At 40.1% G+C, this 25,519-nt stretch overlaps 1 protein-coding gene across 4 annotated transcripts in view; it reads left to right on the plus strand.

Annotated features, from left to right (window-relative positions):
• The first annotated feature begins 11,119 nt into the window (after positions 1-11,119).
• LOC147164657 (neuropilin-2-like) overlaps positions 11,120-25,519 on the plus strand; it is a 92,353-nt gene continuing 77,953 nt past the window's right edge. For 3 of the 4 annotated variants that reach the window (XM_086090969.1, XM_086090972.1, XM_086090970.1), the window contains exon 1: positions 11,120-11,956. In XM_086090969.1, coding sequence (XP_085947095.1) covers positions 11,881-11,956 — 76 coding nt within the window. In that variant the 5' untranslated portion in view covers positions 11,120-11,880. Of the gene's footprint in view, positions 11,957-20,800; positions 20,863-25,519 lie in introns of those variants that run through there. The other variant, XM_086090971.1, reaches the window with a different exon arrangement.

The raw sequence follows: 25,519 nt of genomic DNA on the forward strand, positions 1-25,519 counted from the left end.
TCGTTAACCAAGCATTGTCAACTTTGTGAATGCAGATTTGATGCTAAGCTTTTGTATTGTGTGACATTGATGGTAAACTGAGTCTTTCACAACCTCAAAATAAAATATTGAGCGCCTTCATTCGCATCGTTGCAATTTCGACTAGGTTATTAATACGATAGGCCCATTTCTACCACTACAGCGATTGGCTAGCTAGCTAGCTATACCTACACCCCAAAAGTGCATCTTCCCTGGTTGCCACTATTTACAGACCAGCTTGTCATTATTTACATTCCCAAGTAAGGAGGCGACGAGCCCTGAGAAGCCAAGGAAGGCTGTTAGCTTGCAAGCTAGCTAGTGGCTAGCACTTCACACATTCAACGCACACGCCCACAGTATTTGAGAGCAGGGACATTAAATTGATTGCTCTCAATTTTCAAGCCTCATCTTGCCGAGTTTGTATTCATATTTAACAGCACTCTTCTCTGTGATGTGTCAAATTTAGAACATATATTTATTTTCACTTTACAGGGGCTCATACAACAAAAACGTGTTTTCAAATATACATTAGACATTTTCTCCACATCCCACATTTGCTTGTTTATCTCACTTTGAAAGCTATTTTCTTTTGAATCAAAATGGGTTTCCCCCCCCTCATTAGTAAATGTAAGCGAGGGAATAATTTGGCCAGACTGTCATTGACAATGATGTTATTTAGCCCAAAGCCAATACTTGTCTTCATTAATCTTCGAGTTAATACAATTCCAAACACAGCAATAATGTTGATGTTCATTTCTTTGTTGTTGTGTATGAAGCCTGTCAGACATGTTTGATGATCTTCGCTCGTGTCTTTTTGACCTAGATTTGTTTCTGATAGATTAATGATGAAACACAATCAGTCATGTCCAAAAGGTGACCTGACACCAAGTGTGTGCGTTCCCATCCTTCAGTCAGTAACTGTGCACATTTGATGTACAGTGATGTGCTCAGTCAGGATTGTATGATAGCAAGTCTGCATGCCACAGAGCCACTCTGATTGTGTTAGTGTGTGGTGTGCGTGTGTGTGTATGCGTGTGTGTGTGTGTTAAAACACTTAAGTAGGTCTGGGAAATGAAACAGCTGTAGTACACCCCCCCCCCCTCTCAGACATTGTCTATATGACAATGCTTCTCAATCAATTAGCATCTACTAGCATGTGTGTGTGTGTGCGTGAGTCTACGTGTGTGTATTTATGAGTGTGTGTTGGAGGGGGGGGGGGGCTGGAGGTGGATGCGGTCAACCATCTCATTGAAGAAGCAGCTCCAAATCAAATTGTTTATCCAGTGCGGTCAACCCTCATTTCGCTTCCTCATCATTCTTTGCTCAGGATACTCACACACACGCACACGCAGACGCTCACTCTCATCACGGCTTATCCAATCGCAAGTGCAGCTTTAAGTACACGAGTTCACCTCAGGTTTCAGAATGCATTTCCACAAGAGCCTCTTGTGACCACTTGTGATTGGGTCTCACCCCTCAGCTCTGCATACTGATAGACAAACAGGCGTGATGTACATTGTTTCCAGCTTACAGGAGGCAACAATGGATACCTGAGTCCGTGTGGAAGCAGGCAGTCAAATAGACGGGTTAGCTTCATTGAAGATTGTAGCTCTCAACTGTTTTTTAGTTTGTTTGTGCCCTGAGATTGGCCGGTGAGCAGTCCTATGGAGGACCAAAACTGCCAAAATTAAAATATATATAAATGACTAAATAAAAGTGGAAATAAAAAGAGATATAAAAAATATAATTAAAAAATTGAATGCAAAAATAGAAATAGAAATAATATTTTATATATATTCATTTTCATTAATTTTTTTGTATTTAATTTTTGAATAATATATTTATTTATTTTTTTATTTTTTTATTTAGTCATTTATTTATTTTTAATTTAGGCAGTTTTGGTCTTCCATACAATACAGGGTGTTTTATGTAGAAAATGGATGGATTGATAATTGAGGAGGGTAAGGATGGTGAGGGTTCGCATTAAAAACAAAAAAAACATATCCAAGTGTGAGCCAGTATGTATCAATTACAATAAATATTTATATTTACTAAACTTATTATATATTTAATAATAATAATTATTATTATTATTGTTATAAATTTACAATTTATAAATTCATATATACCTGTGGTAGAAAGCAAAGCGTGTCCCCATCCTTGACAATCGCACCATGGTTTTGTGGTTCAATAAACCATAAAGAAATACGGCACAGTATATTGCGTGTGTGGAGCCTCAAAACTCGACATAAGATTGCAGATTTCCCTTTGCAGTGCGTCGGTAGATGATGTGCAGGTGTGAGTTGCCGACTGTAATTTTTTGGCAGTGGTCCTCTGCAGTCACTCGGTGTGCGGCAGAGGTGGTAAAAAACTGCCACAGTTTGGTTTTAGCCCCTGGTGCTAGTTAGCTAGGTCTGCCACAGTTTGGCTTTAGCCCCTGGTGCTAGTTAGCTAGGTCTGCTACCGTTTGGCTTTAGCCCCTGGTGCTAGTTAGCTAGGTCTGCCACCGTTTGGCTTGAGCCCATGGTGCTGCTAGCTAGCTAGCTAGCACCAGCTAAAGCCAAACTGTGGCAGTGTTTTTACTTTCTGGACCTGGATTTGCCATCTCTGGACTGTGCGGCGGGCCTTACAGTGTGAGCCTGTGAGTCTGTTTGTGTTCTACATACTCATGGCTGGTGACCCGTGCCTGTCTGCATAGCTGTTACAGTTGAGCAACGTGCCCATAAACAGGTCTGTCCTTTGTTGTTCGACAATACATGCATACATGCCACTGTACTCATTTCAATTTGAAGATAATGAATTGTGAAAACGGTGACATAAAGAGAGATGAATGGGACGGGTCATGACTTGCAGTTGGACTGTTCCGAGACGGAGGGGAGAGCGCAACAGAAGGCCGAGCAGGGTGGGTGCAATGGGGGCAGATGACTTTCAAGTGGGCTCTCAAAGCTGTTGTGCCAAGTCACACAGTGACTGATGACACTCAAACCCAATGTAACGCCAAATGTCATGCTACTGTACGTGATCAACTGTACACAAGAGAATTTTGTAATGGAGTTATTTCATGATACTCCCTCTTCATCACTTCCTGTGTTGAGTCAGGTCACATTCTTGTTTACTTCTGCTAGTATTCTCCACAGTACGGTGTTTTCAATGCCCCACTGTTCTTTTGAAAGCCTTCAAGGTTGTAAAATTTGGAATTTGACCAAAGAGAAGTACTGCGAAATGGACTGACTGCTGTAGTACAATATCCGGCTAACTGGGCTAAGTGGCTTTTTATCTCTCTTCTTAGCTAATGTGCCCTCTGCACATCAAGATGGATGTGATGCTAGTCAGGATAAGCAGTGACAAGTTGTGGATGTTTGTGTCAGAAACACAGTCTGTCCATCAATGAAACAGAAATACCAACCACTATTTGTCGTGGTTGTTTACATTTCGTAGTCTTTCAAGCCAGCTTGTTCTTTGGTTGGATTTTTTTCTGAAAAAACAAATAGTGTTCTAAATGTAGATACAAATCCGATGTGTAGTGGATATCTACCAGTGCAAGTGTAGCATCAAGCAAAGTTTTAAATGAGCCATAACCACTCATTGGCAACAGCGCATTAGCAAGCCCATGTAGCTAGCATTAAAACGATACCATGTTAGCATGCTAACGACAGCACACTAGCATTATAAATACTAATAGAAAGAATGCTAATTATTGCACATGAGTTATCTCATCGACCGCATGTATTAGAGAGGGGCAAAATAGTTATAACAGCAATTATTTGAGACAGTTTGTGATTCGCTGAGATCAAGTGACGTAGCAATGCATTAGCCATTAGGCTAACATTGTTTCCACCATAGAAAACAAACTCATGAATATACATTAACAAAATTGTTACACTTACATATCTTAATATATATGATATAATCAAAGTAAATGTATTTATTTTTAAAGCTGACTTTAATGGCAGCTACAGAAGTGTTTTGTTTAATGTACACATACAGGCGAACAATTTACATTCACACCTGCGGGCAATTCAGTATTGACAAAATAAACAATCATGTTTACATACAACATCATGTTGAGATTCAAAACCAGACCACAACTGTGCTATTATTATTTTATTCGTTTTCACAAGTTAGCATGTAAACAAATCATGCATAAAGCATTGAAATTAAGTAATGTGTATATTAAAATGCTACTGATTTATTTCTATTGTTTATCTGTCAAATGTGTGTCTTGATGGCTGGCCCATAAACAATCAACATGGATGTATAATATTGCCCAAAACACAAAACTATTTACTTGTTCATTTATTTACTGCAGATGTGCAAACCGCTTGTCCGCCGTGCCACCTCAATTTGATCACAAAAATAAATACATAAATAAATAAATGATGTCAATAGTTAATGAATGTTGACGTCCCCAATAAGTTCTGCAGTGACTCGGCCTAAGCAGGCCCCTCCCAACACTCAATTTGGCACAGACACCATAACACTTAAGTCTTCATGCTGTTAAAATTGCATGCCATTCAAAAAGACATTTGAGCGCGAATGTGATACCTCCTCCGCCAGTACGCTAACATTTCACTTTGACATCTTTGCAGTTGCCCCACTGAGGACCGCTAAGCCGCTGATTGCAGCCGCTGTGCTTCCAGCTGAGTCAAACATCCACAGAACACATCCTTATCTCCAGCCACACAGAGTGGAAGTGAGAGGATGTTGCTGGTTTGGGAGGGGGGGCACTGGTGGTGGTGGTGGTGGTAAGAATGAGGAGGTCATAAAAGAGATTGGAGAAAGTTTCTGCAAAACGACAGAAAAGAGCGGTAGTGAGCACATAAATCAGACCTTGAAAAGACAGAACGCCGCACAATAAGTTATGAGGAAGACCTTTTTGCACGCAGTCTGTTGGTATCTTTGTGCCGGCCTGTGTGAGATATTCGTCTCTCTCACCTCCGCGTCCTTGCTAATAGCCGAGCGGACTCCCCGCTGGCGCCGCAGGCTGCACTGTGATTATCAACACCTTGTGCAATTGCACACTTAACGCATTTATATACACACAAAGCAGTGGAAAGCAAGATGGATGACACTCGTGCTGGGCGCTTTAATTTATAGTTCAATCAGCGTGTTTTCTTTTTTTATGTTCAAGATGTGCCTATTTACCTATCATATGTTTGCATATATATATATATATATATATATATATATAGATAGATAGATAAATAAAATATAGGCCCTAATAAATGACTAAAAGTGAAAAGAAAAAAATATATATAAATATAAAAATATATGTATATATATATATAATTCAAAAAAATATATATATATTATATATATATATATTAAGGGCCACTAACTTTTTGAATGTGCAATTAATGACCGCCCCTTACTTGGAAAGCCTGGCCTGGGGGAATTTCAGTCGCAACGCAGCAGACACGTCCACGTCGAAATTTAGCAGTAATAATAATGCATATATTCGTGGAGACTGGGGTCAAGTTGTAATTTACAGTTTTAAAAATGTGCAGAATTTCACAAGTTACTTCATGCTAAAGATTAGATAGCTCTTAATATAATAATATAATATAGCTTTCACCAATGTCTTACAAATGCAATTATGCCATCTAGTGGCAGAAATATAACCAACACAAATCAATATCACACTCAATTTTATGAATTATTATGAGTTACTGTATTGGTGAGTAAATGATGCAGCCATGTTTCTATTAGTTTAACATTTGTATGTTAACAAGAGAACGAAAACTTAGAACAAAAAATATTTTTATTGTACATTTTTTATATACACATTTAAAACAGATATAAAATTTGCAATTAATCGTGAGTTAATTATTGAAGTCCATGTCCATTCAGCTCATCCTAAAATTCCAACTGAAAGACGAATTTCCCAAACTTTTTTGTGATTAGTGTATGTGCGCACACGTACGTACGTGTGTGTGTGTGTGTGTGTGTGTGTGTGTGTGTGTGTGTGTGTGTGTGTGTGTGTGTGTGTGTGTGTGTGTGTGTGTGTGCGTGCGTGCGTGCGTGCGTGCGTGTGTGTGTGTGTGTGCGAGTGTGAGCTGGGCTGCCTCTCTTCCTGCATTAAATGACAACGTCGGCGCGGACCGTGCTCGCCGTTGACAAACTCATTTTACTGTGGCTTCCCGTGAGGTCTGCTCGGTAATAAAGCTTATGGATGAGGCCACAGGGAGCGGCGTGTGTGTGTGTTAGCATTTCTCTAGACGTCCGCACCACTTGTGTTGCTCCAGATAAATATGCGCTATCCACTCATGGTCATCCACCATCCTCTTCTCCCTTTGTAGGCTACTTGATAGATTGATGAGCGTTCCTACCCGCTTTCAGCTCAAGTCAGCGAAAGCCTGATTGTCTCTGAAAGATTATCCTGAGCGATTATCCTGTGGTGCGGAGCGTCAAACGTAAATATTCACCGGGTTCAAAATAATGAAAGATCCGATTCAACGAGCAAACAAATACGGAGAAACACACACGATGACCTTTCGCTGAAGTACTCTAGCACATGTGGAGAAGCAGCGTCGAAGGTGTCAACAGTGCGCCCACACATCTTTTGAACTTCCAACTTATCACTCCGGCACGCTTCTTTTAACTGCGGCGTATGCACGCACATCCACAAACATTTGGAGTAAAGGCGCAGATGCGCACGAGTGAGTAGAACGCGACAGACGTGGAGCTGCCGGCCCCTCTGAGATCACAACATTCTCCGTGTATTATTAACCTCAAAGATGGATGGAGGAAGCCAAGCGGTGGCCGAGCGGTGATCGGGAGGATCCGGAGAAATCTCAGTGGGCCCGCTAACGTTTCAGCCTGATTACTTTGGACGGACTAACATTACTCAAGCTCAACCCGAAGAATGTGCACGAGCGCGCGTGTGCGCTGTGTAAACATCTGAACAAAGTGTTTGCGGTGGTAAATGACCTGAAGGAATGATTTGATTTTTTAAAGCACATTTTGTAAGCAACCTTACGAGAGGCTATTGGGGGAAAAAAATGTCTCATTAAGAATGTGAAAACAATTTAAAGTCTGAATGCATATTATAAATAGAAGTTGTTGTTTTTTTCTGCATCAAAAGAATATTTCCTCATTGAAATGAATAGAAATATTGAAAAAGTTGGATGCTCATAAATTGTGGGAACGAGGCCTGTCCCTGGGCATAGGTGAACTAGGCGGTCGCCTAGGACGCCATCTAATGGAGGTCACGCTGAATTGCAGGGCATTTTTTTTTCTTTCAAGTCAAGTTTATTTATGTATCCCTTAATCACAAAAGTGTCTCAAAGGACATGCCAAGAGTTAACAAATATTTTCCCAAGAACATTTACAATGAAAAGGTCCAAGCCCTCAGGTGATGCATTAAGAAAGCAGCAAAAGGAAAAGGAGGAATATATATATATATATATATATATATATATATATATATATATATATAGGGGGGCTGAAGTGGATTTAAATGGTCAGATTATGCAGCACACAGCTGCCAGCATAATTTTCCACATTTAAATGTATCGAATGATTAATGATTTCATGCTTTCAGTGACATAATCTTCCCCTCAAAATAGGCCCTCTACGCACATTTTCAAGCAGATGATGATTTTTGTTTTTTTGCAAGATAGGTAGGTCACACCCATATATATATATATATTTATTTATTTATTTATTTTTTAAGTAATACTTTTGAGCACAACAACCACTTGAGTGGTATTAGAGTGAATTCATTGCTAAATTCAGGGAGACCCTATGAACATTTATTTAAAAAAAAAAGTATCAGGGAGTTTTAGTTTTCAGAGTTATACGTAAAAGAAATTGATGTGGCAGCAACTGTGTCATCGCCCCCCCCCCCCCCCCCCGGTCCACATTTGTGTTCCAGTAGCCATGTTATTAATAGCACAAGCAATACAAATCATCCATGGCACATTGGGAAACTTCCCAGCTGAAAACCAATATTATTAGTTAACTTACACAAATGTTCCTCACTACGTCGTGTGTCGATATTTACGATCATAAATCCTTCAGCCGGGACAAGACTGTGTCCGGACTCACTTCCTTTCCACAATAAGTGTGCGATATAATGAGTTTGCCATTTTGTAGTGCATAGTGAGCAGTTTATCCCTTAGCAGTGTTTCCCATAAGCCACTTCACATTAGAAAAATCTCCCGGCACACTAACAGGCAAAAATGTCTCAAATAGAATGAATATTGAGATAATGATGATCGTCGCAATTGGACTTACTTAGTGTGGAACGTGAATTATTAATTTATATGTTTAATATCGATTACAGAAAGTTGATCCGGTAAAAAAATTGTTGAAGATGTTGAAAAATGTGCACTCGGCTTAACAAACAACAAAAGCAATATGGTGATAGTGAGACAAATGAACTTCTCTTAAGTACAAAATAAAAAATGGCGAGAAAAAAAAATCTGCACCATCTGCTGGGCCACTGCGCTTGATACAGTGGTCTCAGCCAAACACGGCCGCGTAAGTTATGCAGAAGAACTATCAAGGAGACGTGGGTGTGAATTTTATGCTTTGAATGCTTAAAGTTTTGAGCGTTTGAATTGTCAAGTTTGTCGGCTGGCGGAAAAAAGTCTCGACACGCTCGTCGTTGGTCCAAAGCTACGCTAAGTTACTGTCCTCGTCACGTCCCTGCAGGGGGTCAGGTAGGGTTTAAGTTGCAGTGGATAGGCGCCCGGCGAGGAGAGGAGAGACGGAGAAGAGGGACGCGTTACAAAGGTCAGGCAACCACAGGGACACGACGACGACGACACACAAACACACACACAGACCTGTCATGGAAAAAGAAGAACTTAATACCTTAAGACCTCCAGAGATGTTGGGAAACATTTGACAGATTGATGGACAGGTTCAGGTTTGAGTGTGTCCGTGTGTCACCTGTCACTGTGGCCTGATGGGCCAAAGCGAAGGTCTCATTGAAACCATGGTTCCCACAAATCCTCAAATCTTTAAAGGTGATGAAGCCATTCGTTTGAAACAAGACCTTCGTTTGCATCAAGTCTCAAATAAAGCTTTCAAAAGTTTTTCAACTGACGTATTAACTCATTCACTGCCATTGACGACTATAGACGTCAAAAATTCATGTGAACTATTTATATTAGTTTAAAAAAATAATTTCATTTTTTATGAAAACCTATAATTTTTTTACTGTACATTTATACGAGATATAAAATTATCATGCGACAAATTACGATTAAACGCCCCTTATTATTTTTTTATTTTTATTAGGCCCGTTAGGCGATTACAATTTTTAATTGTAATTAATCACATGACTTTGCTCGTTAACTAACGATTAATCACAAATTTTATATCTGTTCTAAATTTACAACAACAAAAAATTCTAGGTTTTCATACTCTTGTTAGCAAAAGTGGAAAAAAAAATTAACTAATAGAAATAGTTTAAATGAATTTTGGCGTCTACAGCCGTCAATGGCAGTGAATGAGTTAATACTTCCTCTTTGCTTATAAATGGTGTCTTGGTGTTGGATTGATTACCCAGAGCAGTTATTGCTAGCATAAACACTAGTTAGCACAACCTTAGCCTAATGTGTGTTAGCTTCGCACACGCTCAAGTGGCATGGGCAAACCCACGACTGTTGAAATTTCTAATAAAGTCATCCTTTATCACAGTTGAGCTTCTTGGTTCCCAGGAATCGTAAGTAAATTTAAATGTGCTATAAATAAATGTCTCATGATGTTAATATCCAGCAGCACTGACGAGAAAGAAATTGGGTTGAGGAGTTGTGCCCTGGGAAGGCAAGAATTACCTTAAGCTTTTCATTTCTCCTGATCTCCTGCGTCTGTGTAACTGTTGGAACTCTCATCTGAAGAAAGAGTTGAGGATCCGAGTCCTCCATTGAAAGTTAAACTTCAGGAAAATTCGTAACCAAATGCAACTTTTGAAAGCAGGTCAATTTTCTACTAATTACCGCAATGTTTTTGTACTAAATCTTACCGAAGTCCCATGAGAACAGGGTGCAAAACTGGTCACGGTGTCGTCACAATCATGCTGCTATACTGTATTACATTTCACTCCTGATTTGGTGGCACATTGTTGAGTGATGGTGTCTTCACAAGTATCCGCCGATGGATCCTTGGTTCAAGCTAACAAATGAATTACGCGCGGGTGTTCCGTGCCTTCTTGTTTCATGCGTACTTTCAATTGGAACACGGCTTGTACGGAGGACCAAAACTGCCCAAATTCAAAATAAATGACTAAATAAATAAATAATGACTACAAGTGAAAATAAAAACGGATATAAAAAAATATAATTCAAAAATTAAATCCTAAAAAATAACTATATATATATATATAATTTATTATATTTTTTACATTCGTTTTTTCACTTTTAGTCATTTATAAGGGCCTATATTTTATTGTCAGCACTTATTTTCGGCTCGTGTAGTTTGTCTCCCAATTTGTCACTGTCCCCCGCAAACCACTAGGCTAAGCTTTTTTTTTCTTCTTTTTTTCTTTCTTTAGAATAATTTTAATTCATTACATTTCAGTTTAACCTTGGTCATGGAACAAATAAATCAAGGTAGCAATGTGTAGCCTACTACGTCGACATCAATATTGAAATTTACAATAAAAAAAAAGACTCTAATCATACAAACAGCTATGAGGAACCGTTATTATGCACGATGCCAGCAATTCATGCATGTTTAATTTAAATCATATTCTTTAATCCTTTTTTTTTCTAGTTCTGAGGTTACAAACAGCGTGGCGTAAATTTCTTTCATAAATTCAGGTATCACTGTAACAGTTTTCAAATCTAGGGAGCACATAACTATTTGAAAAATATACTCGAAAATATAGTTACTACGTATTTGTACTTCGTTATCAAAGCAGGTGGGCATGAAGCGAAGCTGTTTGGCAGTTTTATGGAGAGGTGAGGAGAGAGGATGGTGGTGGTGGTGGGATTAAACTGCTCTTTAATCAGGGGAGGGGGTTCTGGGGGGCTGCGTGGAGGCTGGCCGAGGTGCCCGCACTGTAATCCGATACACGCGTGCGCACATGGCGAGCACGTACCCACACTCCGGCTGAGGGAAAGCTCGGACTTGATGCCACTAAGCCGGTGGAGCTCGAGGAGGAAGGAGCGTGCGTCCCCAACGAGAGAGAGAGAGAGAGAGAGAGTGAGTGAGGGGGGGACAGAGAGAACGGAGGCAGAGAGAGCTCAAGAGACGAGGAGGAGGGAGAGCAGTTGGAAGAGCGTGTTAACTGTCAGTTGGGAGGAGGACGGCGAAGAGCCTCCACCGCCTTCGTTTTCTCCCCATCAGCTTTTTACGCACGCGTTGACAAGACAGACGAGAGAGCGCGTGATCTTTCCAACAGCTTTATCTTCTTTTTTTAACCCAACAACGGACTGTCATTTGGACTGTGTCTTCACCATTTTGGAATACAAACACACACATTAGAATGTTTATTGGAAGCACGTGTGTGTGTGTTTTGAAATAAAGGAGCGGAGGCGGCGATGTTTTGACCAACGGGGGAGTTTATTCTTCTTACTTTGAGCACGTTTGGACAAACTTGTTTCCACTGGATGGTGGATACGGATACTTCCCACTTATAGTGACTTCGCATTTGCTTCGCGTTGATGACCAGATCCCAAAGCGCGCAGTATTATTACGCACCCCCAAAAAATGGATATTGGACACTTTGAACAGATCATCTCCCGCGAGAGAAGACGCACGACCACTCGCTGACACAACTTCAACCTCAAAACGTCATTTGTGTGTGGATTCTTTGGACGATAACAACCCGATCTGTGGAATAGAAGACGGGGGAGAGTTTTGGGACTATACACCGTTTGATTTAGTTCAACGGTTTCAGTCCGAAAGATGGATTCGTCAACATGGTTTTGTGTGTGTGCGTTCACACTTCTCCCGAGCCTGACCGTCACAGCGGAGGAAGGAGGTAAACACTGGCATATATCCAATTTGATATTGTTTGGTTGGGGGATTGTGATAAATAATACCGCGAGGAATTTCCCCATGTTATTGTTTTTAAAAGCAACTGAATGATGGGGTTTTTATTACGACAATTTTCCTTTTTCCTATGTATTGTTTTTTTATTTGTATGGGATTTGGATTATTTTCAAATTTAGTTTGCCTTTGTTTATCATTCTTGTGGTTGCACGTAGTTTCCTGTCACTAACTGAAGTTGTCTGGTGGGAAGTTGTAAAAGTGATGTGATCACGCAAACGAGTGCTTCTTTGTTAATTAATGACTAAAAAGACAAGAAACAATGGAGGAAGTTGGACTGATTACATCGATTTATACATTAGAAGAGGGCTACCTGCGATCGGATCGTTAGGTTTAAGTATACCGCACAGATAATGTCAACAGAAAAGAGGAACTTTAAGATTAAAACAATTTTCGATCCATTTGTGGTGCCAGATAGAATTCTAATTGTTTTCATAAATCTCAGTTTATTGTCGTTCTTATCTCCGCCCTTTTGTATAGATTTAATTCCGTTTTTATCAGTTTTCGAACGGACACGCGTGTTCGCTAATAGGATGTCTATCGATTTGAAGTCTAACGTCGTGACTCTTCATCACCATCTGCTCTCCGGAGGCTTCCTTAAAAAAAAATTAAAAAAAATCCTACCGGGACTACTCTCGGTGTCTCTTATTCTTTTCCACGTTGAAATTCAATTATGTGGCGATGGCGGTTACTTGGTTGAGTGTTTATTTGACTTGACTTGAGTGGAAGCGATCACCGCCTCTTCAAACCGCACTGTCCACCTTCACCTCACTTCAGAGCGGCAGTATTTTCTCCTCCTCTCCCGGGAGCACCGGTACTGTCCACATCTGACGTGCGCATTTGGTTTCCCAAACCATCTTTACGCACGGGGTGATTTTTTTTTTTTAAAAGTCCTTCCAACGAAAACATACAGTCCAGTAGTTGTAATAATATTGAGTTTCGATTTATTATCAACATTCTCTGAGTTCCTTAAAAAAAAAAAAAGTTCCTTCACTTAAAGACGTGGAGATTGCATTACAGTTGATATGAAACTAGAACTATAGGCAGCGAGTCTGATTGTTGCATTTGTATTGACACAGCTCTTCTAGTCGGGAGCCTTTATAGATCCCGTTAGTGCTATTACACCTGGGACAAAAAGTTCCCATAGGACTTGGCTGGCTTAGATACAGCAGCTGGTCTAAACTTCGCTCTGAGCTACTTCTTCTCCTAACCCTCCAGAAGGAGCCCTTGTAATGTCTGTGCAGCTGCAAGCTTTACTGTGCAAATGCAGTTGTTAATTCCTCCATAACCCCACAGCGCATGACATGGCTGTGTGTCCGTGGCCGGAACGTGATATAGAAATACAGCACAATAAATACAGTAGCGCAGAGTGAGGTTAGAACATATATTCCACCTGTTAATACTGTTGTGTTTATTTACCTCGATCGTTGTGAGCTCCGTTTAGCGCAAGCAGAAAACTGTTGTTGGGTGGGCCGATACGCAAATGCTCATAGCAGTTTCATTTTGACTTGTCAGATGAAAAATGACACAACGTGCACATTATCATTTTTGTATGCTGAATACATTTAGCCAAATAGCGAACTCTGATCTTGTTCCACAAGATTTCAGTGTTAGCGGTTAGCTAACGCTTCAGCGAGTTACAGATACTGTCATTTTTCATGTGAGACGCTCACAACGACAAATTACACAACGGAACAAACATGATAATTTTTGTGTAATATGTTTAGCCAAATAGCAAACTCTGCTTTTGACCCACAAAATTACACCATTAGCGGTTAGCTAACATTGCTATGAGTTACATATGTACAGTATATTAATTTTCAACATCTTTTCTATTTTTTTTGTGAGAGGCTCATAAAAACTAACTACACAACGACATAAACATGATAATTTTTGTATAATACATTTATTTATTTAGCCAAATATCAGACTATGCTTTTGATCCACAAGATTTCACTGTTAGCGGTTAGCTAACATTACTGTGAGTTACAGATATTGTAATTTTTAACATCTTATCTGATTTTTATTTTTTTTAAATGTGAGCGACGCCGCACTATTGGCAAGTGTGTGCTTAGTGTTTTCATAATGTGTGTAGTACACTTTAACCAACATAAGACATCACGTCTATTGTAGTACCAAGACTGACCTGTGGGAGACAGCATGCTGGTGTATAAGAAGAAATCAAAGAAAATAACCACATTTTTGTCCTTTCTGATAGCTACATTCATTGTAGTGACAAACTATTCTCGTCTTGTCCGTGGCTCGGCCGACCTCGGTGTCAACCACACACACAAGATTTGTGATCGTAAATGATTAAACAGGCTTAACATTTACGATTAGCTCACGTTAGCGCTGACGGTTTTCTCGAGCAAATTGAGGAGGACAAATTACTTAACTACCTCACACCACAGTATCATTGGTCAGGATTTGGCCCTTTTATCAGTTTGTGTGTACCCCAATTTAGATAACAGACCAAGTAGCTTTGCGCTGAGATTAATCATAAAAACAAAACAAAACATGATGAACCATTCTTGTATAGTTTTAACAATTTATTGTTGTTTACGTCATCCACCTCTGGTAATCGTTGCGGTGTCAGTGGTTTGTTGGAGTGCAGCTGGTTGAGTGAGGCAGCTTCTGAAGAGTGCTTTTCTTTTTTTTTTGGACCCGTTTATTTGTTCCGCTGAGCGCATGCATCATGGGCTTCCCAAACCTCGCGGATATCTTGGCATAAACTTTCTCATTTCTGGCTGCCGCTTCCACTTTATTCTGCACTCATCCTCTGGGTCACATCTGAATGAACGACCCCCAGGGCTGTTTGACTTTAAAGGTTCCAGAGTAGCCTATGTTTCTGAGTATGACTACAGCAACCTTGTTTTTTTGTTTTTTCTTCTTCGCTGGAATCTCCCCCGGTCTCCAGCTGAGAGCTGTTCTGGCTCCTCCACTGGGACAAACTCACTCACATGCAGGTTGCAGCCGCCTCAGCAGTAAACTTTTACAAATGCCTCAGCTCGGCTGTCTCCTGAGATGAGACGAGTAGGAGAAGGTATTGTTGAGATGCGTGTATGCGCATATCTATAGTGAGAGGAGAGGGATGGAAGTTGCAGCGCGAGGAAGTAACCGAGACAGAAAGAGGCCGACGCGAGCTGCCAAGAGAAGTGAACGGAACGGAAGAAAGATTTCTTAGCTTTTGCTGTTTGATCCTGTTTCTTCATTCCGTTTGATCACGGCTGTGTGCCTGGAAGCGAGATAAACGGCCGTAATTGGCCACTCAAGACCGGCTGTCTGCCTCTATAGCGTCTCTGCCGAAATATGCTTGATGATGAAACACGCTGGGGGTGATGCGGAGTGAATGTCGGGAGCTCTCTGAGGGGCGAAGTGCCTACAGGTATGCTGGTGGAACAACGGCTTCTGATGCCAGGCTTCTTCTGGCTTGATAGAGTTGCAGCGCGGGGAAAGAAAGTCTTGAAAGTATTTCATCAAAACATAAACATGAGTCAGGCAAATTGAGTTGATTAATCTCGCTAATTATTCTGCTGGAATGTGTGCGTTTGTATCTGGCGGTGATGTAATTGTTTTGCGCACTCTGAATAATAGCTGCTTTAAAACTCATTATGCTTACATGTCACAACATTAGGTACACTGGCAAGATGTAATTATTTCCAGTTCGGAAGTCTGAAGTCAGAAAAGTATACAACAAAACATTAAGTCCCTCTAAGAAGTGTTTCTGATGTTTTGGTTCGTTTGTTTAGCTACTACTAAACAACTCTTACTATTCAGTCCAAATGTATTTATAGAGCACATAAAAAATAAAAAACAAAAAAGCGCTTTCGCCGACCTTGCTTTTCCTCAGCTTTCACCCCTTGTCGAAAACATCCGGCCACTGTTTCCCCACGGGAGCTGCTTGTATTAATTAAATGTTACACTGGTCTGGGTCAAAATGCTGCGTACGCAACAATCGGCCATCAATAACACAAACCATCCATGTCGTTATTTCTCACAAAGGGGGGCAAACTTGCTGCGGAGGGCCACAAGAATCAATCGACGTACCGACACAGTCAATCTTTATCTTGAAATCTCTAAATATAATTAAACTGTGTGCATTAATGTTGTTACTTTGGATGAATCTACTTGAGCGGAGAGTGAAGTGGAGTATATAAGTGAGGGATGACACTACACGTTAGCAAGACATAAAACAAACTAATGAATGCTCAGTTTTGGGAGAAAAAGTGCAGTGAGATGAGCAATTAGTGACACAATGAGCTCATCCACACACACACACACACACACAAAAAATCCCATTGTGTGTGATTGTTTTTGTATCTCACTTATTAAATACATACTGTCAGATAGGATCAATTATTTAATCATTCGAAGGACATGAAAGTGCAACGCTGTCTGCCAAAAAAGCCTGTCAAACACGGCAAAACTGTAAAGCAGTGGGAAAAAAAGAGGGCAAGTCGAGGGAAAGCGAGAGACGGAAAGTACGAGAAAGCAACTGGAGGGAGCAAGTGAAAGCGGGCCTCTTTAAAAAAAGAAACTAGAGAACGGCAGCGCCGGGAGCAAGCGAGGAGGGCATCGGTGAAATAAGAGCGAAGGGGCAGAGAGTGAAGTGATAGCTGAGTGGGGCCACGTGTGCAGTAAACAGCTCGCTTTCATTCCTCTCCCACCTCCAAAACACATACAGGAATTGGAACAATCACCACATGTGAGGCAAGCACATTTACATACTGATAATCAGGTGGATTTCTCCCATTAGGACCAAAGTACAATGCCCATGATTGGATGTCTCTAAAAGATGATCCTGAGCGACTCTCCTGTGGTGTCGGGGAGTGTTGAATAATTTTGATGTGCTCAAGAAAACAGAAATGTTGAATGTTTACAATCACAGATCTTTATGTCTGCGTGGTCAACACAAAGCTCGCCTAGCGGCAGGCTAACAGCTAGCTCTGTTGGAAGGCAGATAGAGGAGCAACAAGCTGTGTTGAGTGTTTGTATAAAGTACCTCCTAAGTATTCACCACAATAAAAAATGACAGAAGAGTTGGCAACCACAATGTACTTAGCAGATAAGCTAACAGTTAGCCTCTGTCCCGATCAATTATGCTGTGGTGTCGGGTTTATAAAGAATGATTTTGTTCTGCCCAGGAAATCAGAAATCTTAAAACGGTTTATCATTTACAATAACAAATATTTATGTGTGTGGTTCTAAGCTAAGTTGGCCGAGCTTTTTCTACTTTGGATATTTTGTGTCACTCTGCATTTTTATTTTTGTTGCAACAGGTTGTGTTGAGTGTTTGTATAATGTGTCTCATACGTTTTTTTTGTTTTTGTTTTTTTTTGTTAACAAGAGTTTACAAACCACAATGTAGTTATTAGGTAAGCCAGAAAAACATTAGCATAGACTCAATTATTTCTTTCAGTCTGGATGCCCTGTGGCACAATGCTGCCTCTTAGGTCAGTCTTGGTACTACAACTGATATTAATTTTGTGGGAGGAGACTCAAAAGTGTTGATGGAGATATCGTTATGAGTGGGCGCATGTGAGAGAATAATTGTTGCTAGAAGCAGAAATTCTGGTAGTGGATTTAATGAGATTGTGCAGTTATACCTAACGTTGTGTCCTGTGTGTTTGTGTGCGTGTATGCGCATTAAACAAGGCTGCTCCACAGCCTTCGACAACCTGTTGTGGTTGCTGCGAGCAAACAAGCATTGAGCCATTTAACCTTCAGTACATTTTCTCCCGTCTGCCTCCCACCCTGGCTTTCATTTGTTAAACAGAGAGGACAATTAGCGTGTCCACTAGGATGTTCTAATTATGGTTATCATGTCATTAGCACACAGTTGCTATTCTAGTGTCTCCGTCAGCCCTCGGTAATGACTGGAGTAATGACGGGTGGGGTGCTTGTGTGTACGTGTAAACGCATGCACTTGTCTCACCTTTTTTTCTTTTTCCAAAGCTTCTGTTTCCGAAAAGGCGTTTGCGTGTGTGTGAGCGCACGCACGTGTGTGTGAGCGCTCGGTGTCCTCTGCAGTCCCTCGAGATCAGTGCCGTGCGAGGCCACAGGTTGTTTCCCTTTCTCTTGCTCCCGTCACGCTGAATCATCCTGTTGTTTTCCTTCGTTCACGGCCCTCCACCTCTCCTTTAATAGCACTTTGTGTCTCTTTCTCCACACCTCAGCGCTTTCCCTTGCTCCGATTAGGAAACCTCACTAACCTTCTTTTTTTCAGCCCCGCTCTGCTACGGTGGCGAAATCTCTTTAGTTGTTCCAGCTTCTCATTCTTCTCTTATACTCCCCTTGCACTGTAATCTGTTTTCTCCCCTTCTCCATTCCTCTTGCCTGGAAATGGGACAAAACAGTGGAAATCTATTCTTTGGTTTGTGATTGGGATACTGCTTAAAGCATGAATGGCCAAAAAGTTTTGGCAAGATTCCTGATGAACTCACTGCCATTGACAGCCACAGACGTCAAAAATTAATTTGAGCTATTTTTATTAGTTTAACTTTTTTTTTTCTTCCATTTTTGTTAACAAGAGTATGAAAACCTAGATTTTTTTTGTACATTTAGAACAGATATAAAATGTGTGATTAATCGTGAGTTAACTAGTAAAGTCACGCGATTAATTACGATTACACATTTTAATCGCCTGATGCCCCTAATTTTTCATAATCTTTTCTTTTTTAAATTTTTAATCATGTTAATTAGGGGCGTCGGGCGATTACAAATTTGAATCGTAATTAATCGCATTACTTCACTAGTTAACTCCCGATGAAAAAAAATAATAATTACAAAAAAAAATTAATAATGTTTTTTTTTTTTTAAGAAAAAATTATTAAAAATTAGGAGCGTCGGGCGATTACAATTTTTAAACTGAATTAATCGCATGACTTCATTAGTTAACTCACGATTAATCACACATTTTATTTCTGTTCTAATACAAAAAAAATTCTAGGTTTGCATACTTTTGTTAACAAAAGTGGGCAAAAATGTAAAACGAATAGAAATAGTTCAAATTATTTTTTGACGTCTATAGCCGTCAATGGCAGTGAATGAGTTAATGAATGAATTCGCTCTCCAACGCAAACCAGGCAGTTTCCAGTAATCCATCCGCCCACTTATTTGCATACTGTGTACACTACCTATTTGTGTGTTGATGTTCAACTTGCCTTTTCTGTCCAGTGAGCTTTTCAGAGCTGCTGACTTTCTCCTTTCTCCTGATGAGAGACAGATGCTCTGGCATTGCTCACTCGTTCGTTCTCAGTGTTCTGCCTTTCTTCTCTCCTCTTCTCATTCCTGAGGTGTCTCAGGTTTGGATGACTCAAATCTAGCTGGGCTTCATCCAATGTAGACATTACAGACTGCTATTTGCTGTACTTCTCATATTCCCATAGTTGCATGGGGTGATTTTTATTTTTTATTTTTTTGGTGCCTTTCTACACTTTAAAGCAACAATGCCAGGAGCAGAATGTAGTGTGATGTAATGCTGGACCAATCAACAGAATATGCAAAAAATAAATACATAAAATGATGTGATCAAATTGACATTGAATGCTAATGGCAGTTAATCAAAGATGATAGGTCAGGTCGTGTTTGAAAAAAAAAGAAGGTATTTAATAGTTTTGACCTACTATTGTGAAGATGACGCACCAAAAGAATAATTCCTAAGCGCACACACACTTAAAAACTAGACCCCAGCCAATGGAAATTTTAGTCAGACCACCATCTGAACATTTGCAAAGTGCTTGCAGAAGAGCAAACTGATGAATAGGGCGGAAAATGATCTCTAAGAGGAAAAATTAATCTGTTATAAAGCTTATGAACAGAGTTGGGAAAATTAGCATTCGGCATCAAGAAGGGATCAGAGTTCAGCGAGGACGAGCATGTGTGTTTTTCTACATATTAAGGCATGCGTTCGAGGCGTGTTGAGTGTGCGCAAAAGCTGCTGAATAGGTGTTATCGGGAAGAAATGCAAAATGTGTCAGTGGGATATAAATAATGCAGCGACCTGTCTTATATCGCAGCTCGACTGCTTAGTACCATTTACCGCTACTTATGCCGTGTAAGCGTATGTGTGTGAGTGCATGCGTGCGGTTGGTTGGAATTCAACAATGTCCAAACCAGAATGTGACGGCCGATGTTCCGCGGTGGTGTTTGTGCATTTATTGTAACTATGTGGTCTCCATATAGCTTCTCTCGGAGGATCACACACGCTGTTGCGGTTCACTTATAAGATGTAGCCTCATATGTTGTGCGTCTGAAAATAAAGTGCAACCTTGGTGTGCAAACAATTAAATGACGAACAAATCAGTTTATGAACAAAATGTTTGTGAAGAACACACTGTTTCGATATATTGAACAAATTAAATTTGTGAACCGAGGTTTCACTTTCTCTTTTGTGGGGAAATAAACTAAAAGGGACCAAGTTAAGCTGTCTGATGAGTTACCTTGGTTGTTCAAGGTAGTCTTAGTTTAGTTAATGAAAACTAAATACAAATAATTCCGTCAACTCACATTTATCACCGGATGAAAACTAGACTAGACGAGATGACACTAAAATCCTCATTAATAAACAATAACTAACTCAGTATGCATTTTCGTCAACCAATGAAGACAAGACAAAAAACATACTTCACTTAATAGAAAGTAGACTATATGGACATTTTAGTTCATGAACAAAGACGAGACGAAAATTATATGAGTTTGTAAAATCCTCTGTCACTGTAACGCTGTCATGTGACACACAGTGAACCCCCCCCCCCCCCCACCCCCCTTCAAATCTGCAGCTAACGAGTGCAACATGCACAAACATGGGACACACAGGAAGTGGATTCACGGTGAAAGGTAAAAAAGAAAGTAAATTATAGTTATAACGTCACATTAAACCAACGGCTATAATGTTCCAACAAGAATGTTTATCCGACCGCTAACTAATGCTGGCTAGCTTACTAGATCTTAGCATGGAGCCATAGTAGCCACTGTAATTGTGTGTGAAGTTAGCTACGAGCTAGCACGTTAGCCAGCATACATTGACAGTTTTCATTGACTAAAACTAGACAAATATAATTGTTTTCTTCAACTAAAATAAAGACAAAAATGCTAGATTTATAATCAACTAAAAGTTGACTAAATAAAAATGGGATGAGGTTGACTAACTTTGATAAAAAAAAAACTAACAAGCATGATTGAAACTGGATTAAATCTGAGACTAAATTTGAAAAATGTCTGATAAAGTTAACACTAGTCCAGGTTGTACCCCAAATTCAGCTGGTATAGACTCCAGTTTACCCACAACCGTAATGAGGAATAGAAAATAAATGGCTAGCTTAGTTTCTGCTTCAGCATTTAATGGACCTCATTCACGAAGCGTGCTGGAGTCCCATTTATTTGGGCTATTTTATCCCATTCAGTATAACATTATAGGATTTAAATAACTGTGGTCCACCGCTGCATTCATACTTTTCTCGTAAGTCTGCTTTTTGAGAACTTCGGCTAAGTCCAAGTGGCATTCACGGAACATCTATTTTCTTGTAAATTGCAGGCATCGACCAGCTGGTACTAATTAGCATAAGTAAATGTCCCTCCAATGCCTTTATAAGGGCATGAGGCTGGAGCCTGCGCACAATAATGCAAGCACATAAAATGTACGGTGGATGGAATATCGGTAAATGAATAAAATACGTGTTTGACATTTGGATGAGTGGTAAAGTCGAGGTTTGGCAAGTTGGCGTTTGTGGTTGAAATTTCAGTTCCCCTCTGAGCACTTTCAGACACATACTCAACTCTCACTTGCTCCTGTAAGAGGATTTATTTATTTTATCAAGCAGAATACACATGTGTTGAAAACAAAAAATGAGCACCGTACACATTTTTAATATGAATCTAACGTGATCATCAAAAGTTCAAAACCTACTCAGTCCTGAATCTCATGTGTTTGATCTTTTTTTTTCCTTCTTCTTTTTCTTCTATTTTCTGTGTCTGTATGACAGTCTTGGCACATTTTCTCTCATTGTGTCACTTTTACCTGCTTTATCATTCTTGACGTGAACTCTTAACTCAGCATCTTTTGTGTTCTCACGCACAGCCGCGCAGGCAGGTCACCCTGCACTTGCGTGGAATGCAAATCAGTAGCGCCGTGCGTGTACTTCTGGCAACGGAATGTGTATGCGTTCGCTGGCCACTTCATTAGGTACACATGTATAAGTGCAATTCCTTTTACTGTAAATTCACATTGTGCGTGGCGATCTCCGACATGGACTCCAGCCAGTTGTTTCCGCTGAAATGAAAGGGAATAAACTGGTAGCCAGTTTGATTGGCCGGGAGTCGGCTATGTTCCCTCCCACAATGGAGGAAACGCTCTCTTCTATTTGTGCTACTCTGGTAAAATAAGGGGGGAAAAAAAAGGAATTCACCAAAGTATAATCCGTGGACGTTACCCCTGAAATGTGCGCTTCCAAACAAAAATGTCTTTCTTTCTCTCCACTGTTGAGCAAGAGTCATTGAAAGTTTTTCCATGCATCCTGTTCTCATCGATATATGCACCCAAATTGTGGCTAAAAAAGTGGCTAGCGAGTACGTTTTGAGTGGGTTTTAAATATCCCAAAAACAAGCATTCTCATACTTACAAATATTTGTGAGCTTTTGTGGCCCTCAAAATGGCGATTCATGTCTCCAATAATAATAATAACAATATTAAACCGATTGACCTTGTAAAACGAACTTATGAAACTTGTGTATGAAATTTGTGCAGGTAGCTAATGCTGTGTTTGACAAGAGGTGATTGGCTGCCGCTGTGCTGCGAGGTTTCCGGGTCGTTTAACACGAATCCAAATGGTGCCGGGATGAGATAAGCCCGGCAGGATTTCACTGGCCTTGTAACTCTACTCCTGCGTTGCCATATGTCACCAGGGAGATGGGAAACAGATAGGACGAGAGCGAGCGCGACCAGTTGACTCTAAAAATTTCAGGGGGGAGCACGAAAGATAGAAATGGGTACGAAGGGGGGCACACAAAGGTGATCGGTGATTGTTTACAGACAGCTGAAGGTAGACACCAGTTTGGGTATCAATCAGTCGGACTGCTGCATGCTGAGCTGTGACCTTTTTTCGCTCGTTGCTCGAGAGTCTGTGCATACAGTGGTCCCGTGCTATATTGTGTTTTTCCGTTACGGTAATGCCTGAATGCCAGGAAAACAGTCTTGAGCGCACTCACGCAGAAGCTGCTGTCAGCTGCAGGTCTCACACAAGCGCTCATGTCACTTCACCAGGCCCCGCCTCCTAAAGGCACACAAATGTACACAAGCGCTACAATACTTAACTCATTCACTGCCATTGACGGCTATAAACGTCAAAAATTCATTTGAACTATTTCTATTATTTTATCATTTGTTTCCAATTTTGTTAACAAGAGTATGAAAATGTACATTTAGAACAGATATAAAATTTGTGATTAATCGTGAGATACTAGTGAAGTCATGTGATTAATAACAATTAAAAAAAAATTATCGCCTGACGAGATGATTATTAAAAATTACGGGCGTCAGGCGATTACAATTTTTATTCGTAATTATTCGCATGACTTCAAAAGTTAACTCACGATTAATCACAAATTTTTAATCTGTTCTAAATGTACAATAAAAAAATCTAGGTTTTCATACTCTTGTTAAGTATATATATTTTTTTAACTAATAGAAATAGTTAAAATGATTGTGGTAGCGAATGAGTTAATGTATTTTCTATACATTTTGTACTTACAAACTTCTTTTTTTTTCTGTGTTTGTTATTCCCCTCCAGTCGAAAATACAGGACCAAGTTTTTATTTTTACAAAAGGCATTTATTGCTGTTAAGCATGCTGTGACAACAGTTCAAAAACACAGAAAATCCAATAATTATTTATTTATTTATTATTTATAAGTAGTTAAATAACATAATCTAATTATCATAGAGAACATAAACATAAAAGCAAATTAAAAAAATATCCCTCATATAGGCCTGTTAACGTCCATTAGATACGCCTGCTAACGTGCTAATGGCGAGCATGCTAGCAAAGTAGCGCTGGTGTGCTAGCGAGCTAACGATAGCACACTACTTCCAACAGCATCGTAATTCAAACAGAAAGAGTGCAAATGTTATGTACATTTCACCCCAAATTAGACATTTGACGACTGTTTGCTTTCTATTTACAGCCTCTTTTTTTTTAAACGATGACCGTAACTGATAATGCCATAACCACATTCTCCACCTCCTGTCTATTCATAGTCGTGAAACTTTTAATATTGTGCTGAGTCATTGCACTCTGCGCAGTCATAAAAAAAAATGATATGCCATCACATAACTAACAACCCACCAAGGCCTTTGTCCAACATATTTGTTAAAACCATATTTACTGTATAACTTTCAGTTTCAAAATGTTTTGGCTTTGGCATGATAGCATTTGTGAGAGAGTAGCTCTAAAGGTGGTTCTGGATCCTCTCCCGGCATAGCGGATCATGTCCTAGCCGGTGAAAGCAATGTCTCTCTCATAAATAGAGATAAAAAAAAAAAAAAGAAGATATACTTGGTTGTTTAATTTCACACTTAATAGGTGAGCAGCACTTCAGAGACCCTCATTTGCATACAAGCCATTAAAAGTCCATTTTCCCTAATATGTCCCTTTTACTAAACATTACACTCATACCTTGCATGATGCTTAACATGCCTCCTTGTTAGTCTTTAAGCCAAAAGAGTCCGTGGAGTGTATTAAGCGGGCTGCTCATCTTGCGACACAATAGACAGCAACGTTGCAATAAGGGTCCAGTTGTGTGCAGCTGGGCATGTTTTGCCATCGGCTGTCACCCAAAGATGTGACTTATGATGGGAGTTGTGTCAGACTGCTGAATGAGAGCCATTGAGCAGGAGCTGCCACACGCACGCACACGCACACGCGTATGGTCGCTGACACGAAGGAGCTGCTCGGTGACACGAACTGTGGCATGTGGATGCTCCATTCATTGTGTGTGTGTTGGGCAGTGAATGGAGGTCTTTGTATATCATGATGTTGCGTCGATCTTTGACACCACATCCACTTAGACGCTCACTTCTTTGTTGGCCATATCCTGTCTCCGCAAACACGGCCCTTATCGTCCTCCTTATCTGCTTTGTACACAGCGGCTTATCGGGATTTGTAAGGAGTTGCAGCCACCATGTTTTTTTCTTGAAAATTTTTTGGTTTTGTTATTTGCCTGTTTGCTGTCAGCAACACTTTGACCACCCGTAAACTCAATTTCATGGAACATTTGGGGTGTGGGGAGGTAGAGCTTTTTTAAATTTTTTAAAAATGTATTTAAAAAAAACCCCGTCTCATCCTGTCTGAGCAACGTTTTGGGCAAATCTCGTTTTTCGTTTATTTTTGTTTGATACTCATTGTGACACTAAAATACAAAATCGAATTGGAATGTACGTAATGCTTAAATATTTGCATGGTATGAGACTTAAGATACATGATATAATGCAGAGATTGTTC

Source organism: Leptonotus elevatus, chromosome 12, assembly GCF_054856555.1.
Source record: "Leptonotus elevatus isolate MCC_2025b chromosome 12, RoL_Lele_1.0, whole genome shotgun sequence".
NCBI classification, from domain to species: domain Eukaryota; kingdom Metazoa; phylum Chordata; class Actinopteri; order Syngnathiformes; family Syngnathidae; genus Leptonotus; species Leptonotus elevatus.